This window comes from Bidens hawaiensis, unplaced genomic scaffold (genome assembly GCF_021521415.1).
Source record: "Bidens hawaiensis isolate Kalapana, Puna unplaced genomic scaffold, B.hawaiensis_p1.1 tig00023057_1, whole genome shotgun sequence".
Classification (NCBI taxonomy): Eukaryota; Viridiplantae; Streptophyta; class Magnoliopsida; order Asterales; family Asteraceae; genus Bidens; species Bidens hawaiensis.
Window position 1 is genome coordinate 208,682 of NW_027493610.1, and position 8,695 is coordinate 217,376.

Below are 8,695 nucleotides of genomic sequence, written 5' to 3' on the forward strand. Positions count from 1 at the left end.
TTGTGTAGGATTGTTAGTTGTTAAAATGAAGTATGATTTATTTGTGTAAGTCGTTTACCATTTATGTAGCATTTTTTTAGAAATTGTATATATGGGTTATATTATACTTGCGTGTTTTTTTATGGTTGTATATTTATAAATTTTGTATGTTAATGTCTTAAAAACTAACTTGAATTATGTATTAGTTTATTTGAATTATGTCTTGGGTTATTTTTAAAAGAAGTCCATTTTTATATATAGTTTATTTTAATGATTTTTTGTATTAAAAGTTTAACATTAATTTAACAAAATTGAATGTAAAACCATATATATTTGTATATTTATATTATTATTTTTCCTATAGAGATTAATTTGTAAATATCAATAAAATCCTCAAAGTAATCAGTAGAATAAATATGCATTTTTTTTCAATCAGATTTATATTATATGGGTATTTTTGTCATTTAAATAATTTTGAAATAAAAAATAATATTAAAAAAAAAACACTATCAATGCGTAACTTATTTCCTTATTAATTGTTTTTTTTTTGATAAAAACAAACTTTGACTAAAATTCTAAAAAACATTTAAAACAATAAACAAAAATGACATTTACTCTTAATTTCCAAAGATAAAACTAAAATATATGACTAATGTACCCTTTGTATAAAATAAATCAGAAAACTAAAAGAAAAAATATGATTGATTAGAATGATTTCTCACACTTCTCGTACTAAGATCACTTCTCTCATGAACTTATATATATATAGGGAGAGTTATACAAAGTGAAAATTCGTACTAAACGTGAGAACTGAACAAAAACTGAATTTTGGATGATGGCATAATCGTAAATAATAAGAAATTGATTCTTCATCCTTCACAAATAGAAGTGCTTGGCATCTTCATCAATTTTAATCACTTCCATCAAATTGTTTCTCAAATTCCAACAAAATCGCCCTGCATCTTCATCAAATTAGTTTGATTTTAAAACCGGAATCATCAAATAATGTGATTTTAGAACCAGAATCATGAGTTGGACACTTCAATTTAAATTTTGCGATCGGTCAATTGAACCCACGTAATGCACTAACCAGACGATTATAGATTCAGAAGTTTTTATGGGTTTTAAAGGATGCTCAGGTATAGAAGAAGATAGGATAATTACTCTACTAGAGTAATTTTTTTATATAACTAGAGTAATAATGAAATCAAACAAATTACCATAAACTAATTTAGAATTGGCGAACGAACCACCAAGACACCAATAGAACCCCCTGTTTCACAAATTACTTTACTTATAAATGTTTATTACTCTAATTGTAATATAAAATTACTCTACTTATAATATAAAATTACACTACTTGAAATTAAAAATTACTCTATCTGTAATAAAATTACACTACTTGAAATTAAAAATTACTATACATATAATATAAAATTACAAATATTTTATTATACGGGTACACAAAATTTGACTACCTATAATAAGTTAAGTTAAATATCAAACAATGTAGATACATATAGCCGAAAAATATTGATGAGATGACTCCGGCCTTTGTTGGCCAAGTCATATAGTTGGTTAACCATATCAACAGGTCAACTCTGCGACTTATTCCAGTCTAGTCTGGTGACACAAACAAAGCACTTGTCAACAAGATCTTCCGGCTCTCTTGTTGCCTCTCCATCCAAATTTCTCAGTTTAATATTAATAATACAACCATCAACCATGCCATTATATAACAATAATGATAATAATAATAATAATATTAATGCCCACCAGACCTCACATTCCCACGTTTTTTTAGCTCCACACACACAACAAAACAACATTTTATTTTACAATCCTGGAAACAAATCAATATTATCACCCAAAGAATTAAGAGATCAGAAAATGCACCATACACAACTTTTATTAAGGTGATAAAGATAATATTTGTAATTGAAAAGGTGAAAAACAAGAAAGATCCCATCTGGGTTTTGTTTATTTGGGTGATTTAGAGGTGGGTTTGTGCAATCTTGAAGAAAGTTGTTTGATTGGAAGAGTTTTTGAAAATTTTAAAAGTTGGTTTTTGGAAAAAGGATGAATATATTGTGGAAAGATCCTGGGCTTCCAACCGATTCATTCTATGAGGTGAGAGCTGAATGCACAGATGTTCCTAAAACCAAGTTTAAGATCAAGGTGAGTCATCTTTTTCTACTTTTGATTTAACATGTGTGGTGGCTTTTTCATGATTCTAGACAATAATGTCGTTTGATAGAACATGTTTGTGTGTGTGAAAAAATTAGATATTTATGGGACATTAAGAATCTGCAAACCCGAAAAATTTCGGATAGGTATTTGGCTATGGGATACAGTATGAAATTAGTGCAGGTATGAAAAAGAAAATGTTTAAGTGCCGGGTTTCACCTAATGGCTATGGGATACGGTATGAAATTAGTTTTAAACGTTTTCACCGGTATGGGATTGTTATGGTATTACTGTATTAGCCATTAGGTGAAACCTGCCCGATTACATAAACGTACATACAGATTTTATCTGACAATTAAAACATTTTCTTTTTCTTTTTCTATTTATTTTCCTTTGTCTTATTAATTCACTGACTTTTACTTTATATGTATCTAACTTTTTTGGGTAATAAAATTATATAAAAGTTCAAAAAGTAAGAAATGTATCCGGAACTATGCAGTTGATATTGTCAAAATGTCGGTCACTTTGTAAAACAATATCGGTGCCGGCGATATTGAACCGGTATTTGACCGATATATCACCGATTTTCCCGATATCAGCTTTTTAAGTCTTAGTTGTTAATTTTAGTGTTTAATGTTAGTTTTTTAAGTTTTAATCAGTTCACTTGCTACAACTGTTTGTGTTTTGTAAGTGGCAAAAGGTTAATTTGTTAATGGTAGGAGAGTAAACTAAATTTTTAGTGTTAAATTGTTACATATATAAATTCCGCATGATATTAAAATTACCGATATCTCACCGCGGTAACCGATATCGCAAATATCGGTCCTTGACCGGTCTCTGATATTTTCTCACATTAACTGCATAGATCTGGAAATCCAGTAGGTAATTTCTAACAAACTAATAGACATACCCAATACTCGACTACCTGGGTCGGGTATGAAACTGGGATTACTAGTACCTGTCCCATTGACATCGTCGTCTCAAATACCACCGACGCGTTTTAGGCACATTGATGATAGATATACACTATGGCAACCAAAATTAAATTTTTGAGCTTTTTGAGGGCAAAAGAGAGAATATTGATTGGTATGAGGGGTCTTATATATGCGGCGATTGGGGAACCTTTTGTATGAAATTAACACCATAAAAAAGTCAAATTTGTTAGTAAAGTGGTCCAGAAACAGAAACAAGTATGTTAAGGTTTGTGGAACAAATATGTTTTATCTGTATTTATTGCTCTTTTCTTCATCATTTATTAATGGTTTCAGAAACCTTAATAGTTTCTAATATGTTTATGCAGTCTGGCAAGACCCTTAGTGTAAGGAAGTGGCAATCTGCATTCAGTGCTGAAGGTTATCTTGATATAGGTCAAACCCTTGGTCGAATTTATCGAGGGGTAAGTTTTATATTCCCATCATGAATGCCAATTTTTAAAATTTGTATGTTGTTCTTTGATTAGTACTACATTTGACTTTTAGATTTAGTTCATTTTCTAATTCTAATTTTACTTATTTTCTGTTATGAATATTATTGATAAACTAGGGGATTCATCCAACAATTAGAGGAGAGGTATGGGAATTTCTACTCGGTTGTTTCGATCCGAAAAGCACATATGAGGAGAGAAAAGAAATCCGGCTAACCCGAAGGTAATATATGTTTCAAAATGGTGCTTAAGAAAGGCAACGATTTCAACTTGTTTACTTAGAATAGCTGATTTCTTTTTTAAACGGGTCGAAAGTTATCAATTTTAAAAGCATGCATGCTCCTAATTTGTTTTAGTCGACTCTTTAGAATATTATTAGTGTAAATTACAAAGAAAGCCATTTATTTGAAAAGTTGTAAGACATTACGTCCTTTTCACTAACTGGTGTTGAAAATTCTGTTACTTTTTTACAAAATGACTGTTTTACCCTTACAGCTAAAGGACAAAATGTGTATTTCTAACAGTTTAATTTTTTATTTTCTTTTCTTTTACTTTTATTTTCTTTTATTCTTTTTATCTTATATTTATTTTATACAAAAGAAAATAAAAGTAAAAAATAGTAAAGAATTGTGAAAAAATTATACATCTTTTGATGCCAGGACAAAATAGTCCTTTCGCATCAAAATATGTAATATGTTACAACTTTTCAAATAAAAGACGTTTTTTTGTATATACCTAAGTTATAGGATTGAACTTGCAATTTGGGGTAGATCTAAAGGACGAAAAGTGTAATTTACTATTATTATTATTATTATTGTGATAATTATTTTTATTAGCATAATTATCTACAATAAAAAGGATTTTAAAGTGTTTGCGGGTCAACCCAACTCAACAACTCCATTTCAACACAACCCGTTTGACATATTTGTTCTTTATGATCTTAGAGAAGAGTACGTACGGCTAAAAGAGCTATGCACATATATGTTCCCTCTTGTTGGAAGTGGCAAGTTTATAACTGCTCCTGTCATAACAGAAGACGGTTCTCCAACTCAAGATCCTATTGTCCTTCTAGAAGCAAAGCCCGAAACGCTTATGACACCGACAACTCAAGCAACTGGTAATGTTATTTTATTTTTCAGATTTAATAGTCATTCACTGATTATTACTAATATAGTACATTTCATGCTTATGCAGTTGGTTCAGATTCACCCATGACTTGTCCTAAGGAGGATGACAAGAAGATAATCCAATGGAAACTTAACCTACACCAAATAGGTTGGTTTATAATTAATTTCAACTTGTACTTGTATTAAGTCTAGGGGTGTAAACAAGCTTAGCTATTCGTAAGCTACTCAAGATTGGTTGCCTAACCACTCGAATCGAGTCGGGCTTAAATGAGCCTGAGCCCATGTTTTGGATATTGAGCTTAAGCAGTCTCGCGAGCCTAAACAAGCTTTTATTCATATAATTTTTGTTTGATGTATTAACTATATATTTACATAATAACATTTATTATTATTATTATTATTATTATTATTATTATTATTATTATTATTATTATTATTATAGAAAGTAATGATAAAAATAATTAAATAACATATACTATGTTACATATAAAAATTATAATTACAACTTATAACTACAATAATTATGAAATATATAAATGAAATAGTTAAATAATAAACGAGCCGAGAATGAGCCTGAAAAATTAATCATCAGCCGAGCTCGAGCTTAAACGAGCTCAGGCTCGCCTCATTTACACCCCTAATGAAATCATACAATTTATCATTACCTTTTAACTTCTTATACATGGATCATTATCTATGCTAGGTCTTGATGTGGTTCGCACGGACAGAACACTTGTATTTTATGAAAAGCAGGAGAATTTATCTAAACTTTGGGATGTTCTTTCTGTCTATGCATGGTTTGACAAAGAAGTCGGCTACGGTCAAGGTAGATCTTAAATGTTAATATAATAAAAGCTTATTTATTTCTTAAATCTTCATTTTGATATTAATGTTACTATGCCAATTAGGGATGAGTGATCTTTGTTCTCCCATGATTATGCTTCTTGAAGATGAAGCCGATGCATTTTGGTGCTTCGAACGTCTAATGCGCAGATTGGTAAATAATTATACAAATTCTTGATGGATTATATTCTGCTAAATTTATAATCTTTATTGGTTTTTGCAATAATTAAATGTGACTTTTTTTATGGTTTGAAGCGAGGGAATTTCAAATGCATAGGGAGTTCTGTGGGAGTGGAGTCGCAACTTTGTAATTTAGCGAATGTTATTCAAGTTGTTGACCCGAAACTTCATAAGCATTTGGGTATTTTTTTTAATTACTGATTATTTATGTTTCTTTTATATTTTATTGTTGCTATTAGAGACTATGAATTAAATATATGGTTTATGAACACAGACTACATAGGTGGTGGTGATTATTTATTTGCATTCAGGATGCTTATGGTGTTATTCAGACGGGAACTTTCTTTTGGTGATTCGTTGTACTTATGGGAGGTAATGTTAATAACCTTGATTCCTTCATGGCGGGTCGGTCATAGTATGGATTTAATAGTTTGGACCAAAACTGGTTGCCCCAACTACACACCTTTTGGTTTTTATGAATAATTAACGTAATAATTAACGTGTTAAATATGATCACAGATATTTAAAATGTTTCATACATTTGATTACATTTTGGATCAACTCAAACTGTTTGACACAGTTGACCAAATTGACCACCTACGGGTATTAATAGTTGAGTTGAGCCTGAGCTCGGCTTGTTTAACTTATGAGAGCTCGAGCTCTGAGTTTAGCTCGGCTCATGAGTAGTTTTTCAAGCTCAATCTAAGCTTGGACTCGGCTTGTATATTGTTTATTAATTAATTTATATACGCTAATTATAACTATTTTTATATATATTTTACTAGCTTGAGGCCCGTGTACTACACGGGTAATTGATGAAAAAAATAATATTTAATTATTAAGCGAAATACAAAAAAAAAAAAAAAATTATCATGCACGTTAAGAGACAACTATTGTGTTTAAAACAATCTAGATATTTATTCAGTTATTTGCATCCTTTAAATTAGTATTTAATAGTTATCAATTAACAAATAAATGGTAATGAAGGATTTTAGAGATTTAGTTGGTTTTAAATTGCGATGGTTAACGTGGGAGTGACAAGTGACAAAACATTGTAGGTTTTTATTAGAGAGTATTAGATTAGATTATAAATATCATAAGTTGGTTAAAAAACGTCGGTTGATTAATGAGTTTTAAACAGATGATGTGGGCTTTGGAGTATGATCCAGATCTATACACTTTATATGAGGAATCTGATCCTGATCCTGATCGACCCGAAGATGCAAAACCAAAAAAATCATCGCGCCAATGTGGCAAATTTGAAAGAGAATATTTGAGAAGTGGGGCCAAGAATGAAGAGCCTCTCCCCATTTCTGTGTTTCTTGTCGCGAGTGTGCTCAAGGATAATAGTGTCAAATTGCTCACCGAAGCCAAGGGACTCGATGACGTTGTCAAGGTCAATATTATTTTTTAAAATATGTAGAGAACGAATATTTTTGAAACATTTTCATGATTCATGTTTTTGTTTTGCAGATATTGAATGACACTTCTGGTAAACTAGATGCTAGAAAATCTTGCTCGGCGGCTATGAAACTTCACAAAAAGTATCTAAAAAAGGTACATTTGTCTAAACTTGGCGGGCTGTGTGTGTAGTATAGGTCAAAATGGGTTGGGTCAGGTCAGGTTGACCCACAAATATACATTTTATTATATAAACAATGAAGTGTTAACTACGATTACAAATGTAGCATAATGACATTAATAATCCAAGTCTGTAGATAAAACTATCGGAGGTTGTATTCTTTAAAATAGAACTGGAAGTCTTTCAACATGTTTAAGTTGTCAGTATGAATTAATATCGGCAATGAGTTATGGTTTGGATTATTAAATTCGTATTTTCAACAATATAATATATATAGTGATTCTTAAAATGCGAGAATGTTAATGAAATTTGGTTTACTTGTGGGGTGTTGCAGATGAAGTTGGAGAAGGCAGCTTCATGAATGAGGCTTTGAAAGATAAACAAAAAGATGTATTGAGCAATGTTGTATTATTGTATTTGTGTACAGTCATATTTAATTCTTTTTCTAGAGGATGTGCATAAACCGTTAATGTATATAAGTGATGCTTTTTCTCGCTTTAAGCTTTCTTTTGAACCAAACCATTTTTTTAGCGGTCTTGCCTGTTAGGCCAAAGGCCTTTGGTATTGGATGATTAATTACTATTAAAAGTTTTATATCAACACATGCAGATGTATTTTCTAAATTTTTTTCAAAAACGCAAAATAATAAAAAGATTGACCGTAAGGAAAAACAGTTTTTTGAACCATAAGAACCATTACTAGAAAACTAATTGGACCCTGTCAATACCTTGCTAGCAAAAGGATCATGTATCAGGTATATCCCATCTTTTGTTTGAACAACGGACGTTCAAGAGGTTATGACTTATGATATGAAACAATATAATCAAGAATATAAGATGTGTGCTAAAGTGCAATCACCAACCAAGTTGAAATTAGTCCACTATACATACACAAATCATTTTATACTCATAGAATTGGGCTTGTAAAATGGTCCGATACTCCTATCTCCTATTACCCGCCTAATCTGAAAATCTGATGCTAGGCTTGGACAATAATCATGACATAATTTTGGATTTATATTTCAGTTTGATTTGAGGCCCAGAAGTCCCTTTATTGGGCCGAATGACTAAAATCGCTTTGGGCCCAACAGTTAACTAAATGGGCCTCAAGGCCCTCAACAACAGGATAGAAATTTTGGGATTGCAATCTTTTTCGGTTATGTATAGGCGTACGAAATAAGCCACTTCAAATAGATTTATTGATCCGGCCCAAAATACTATTAATCCGGCATGGGCTACATGAGCCCCTAGTAGTTTACCGGATAAATTGATAAGCCGGGCTTCCGGCCCACCAAGCAAAATCGGTGGTTTCTTGGTCACGACCAGCTTAAGCTAATGTTCCATTAAAGAGCGTTTTCACGAGGTAGTCACTCCT

The 8,695-nt window shown here is 31.2% G+C and overlaps 1 protein-coding gene across 1 annotated transcript; it reads left to right on the forward strand.

The window, feature by feature from the left end:
- The first annotated feature begins 2,057 nt into the window (after positions 1 to 2,057).
- LOC143566876 (rab GTPase-activating protein 22-like) lies at positions 2,058 to 7,703 on the forward strand. The gene is made up of 12 exons (XM_077053450.1): positions 2,058 to 2,157; positions 3,467 to 3,562; positions 3,709 to 3,812; positions 4,534 to 4,706; positions 4,784 to 4,864; positions 5,420 to 5,542; positions 5,625 to 5,713; positions 5,815 to 5,920; positions 6,014 to 6,111; positions 6,881 to 7,135; positions 7,213 to 7,296; positions 7,656 to 7,703. Exons 1-12 carry the CDS (start codon positions 2,059 to 2,061, stop codon positions 7,680 to 7,682), a joined length of 1,335 nt encoding a protein of 444 aa, XP_076909565.1. The 5' UTR covers position 2,058; the 3' UTR covers positions 7,683 to 7,703.
- Positions 7,704 to 8,695: the final 992 nt, after the last annotated feature.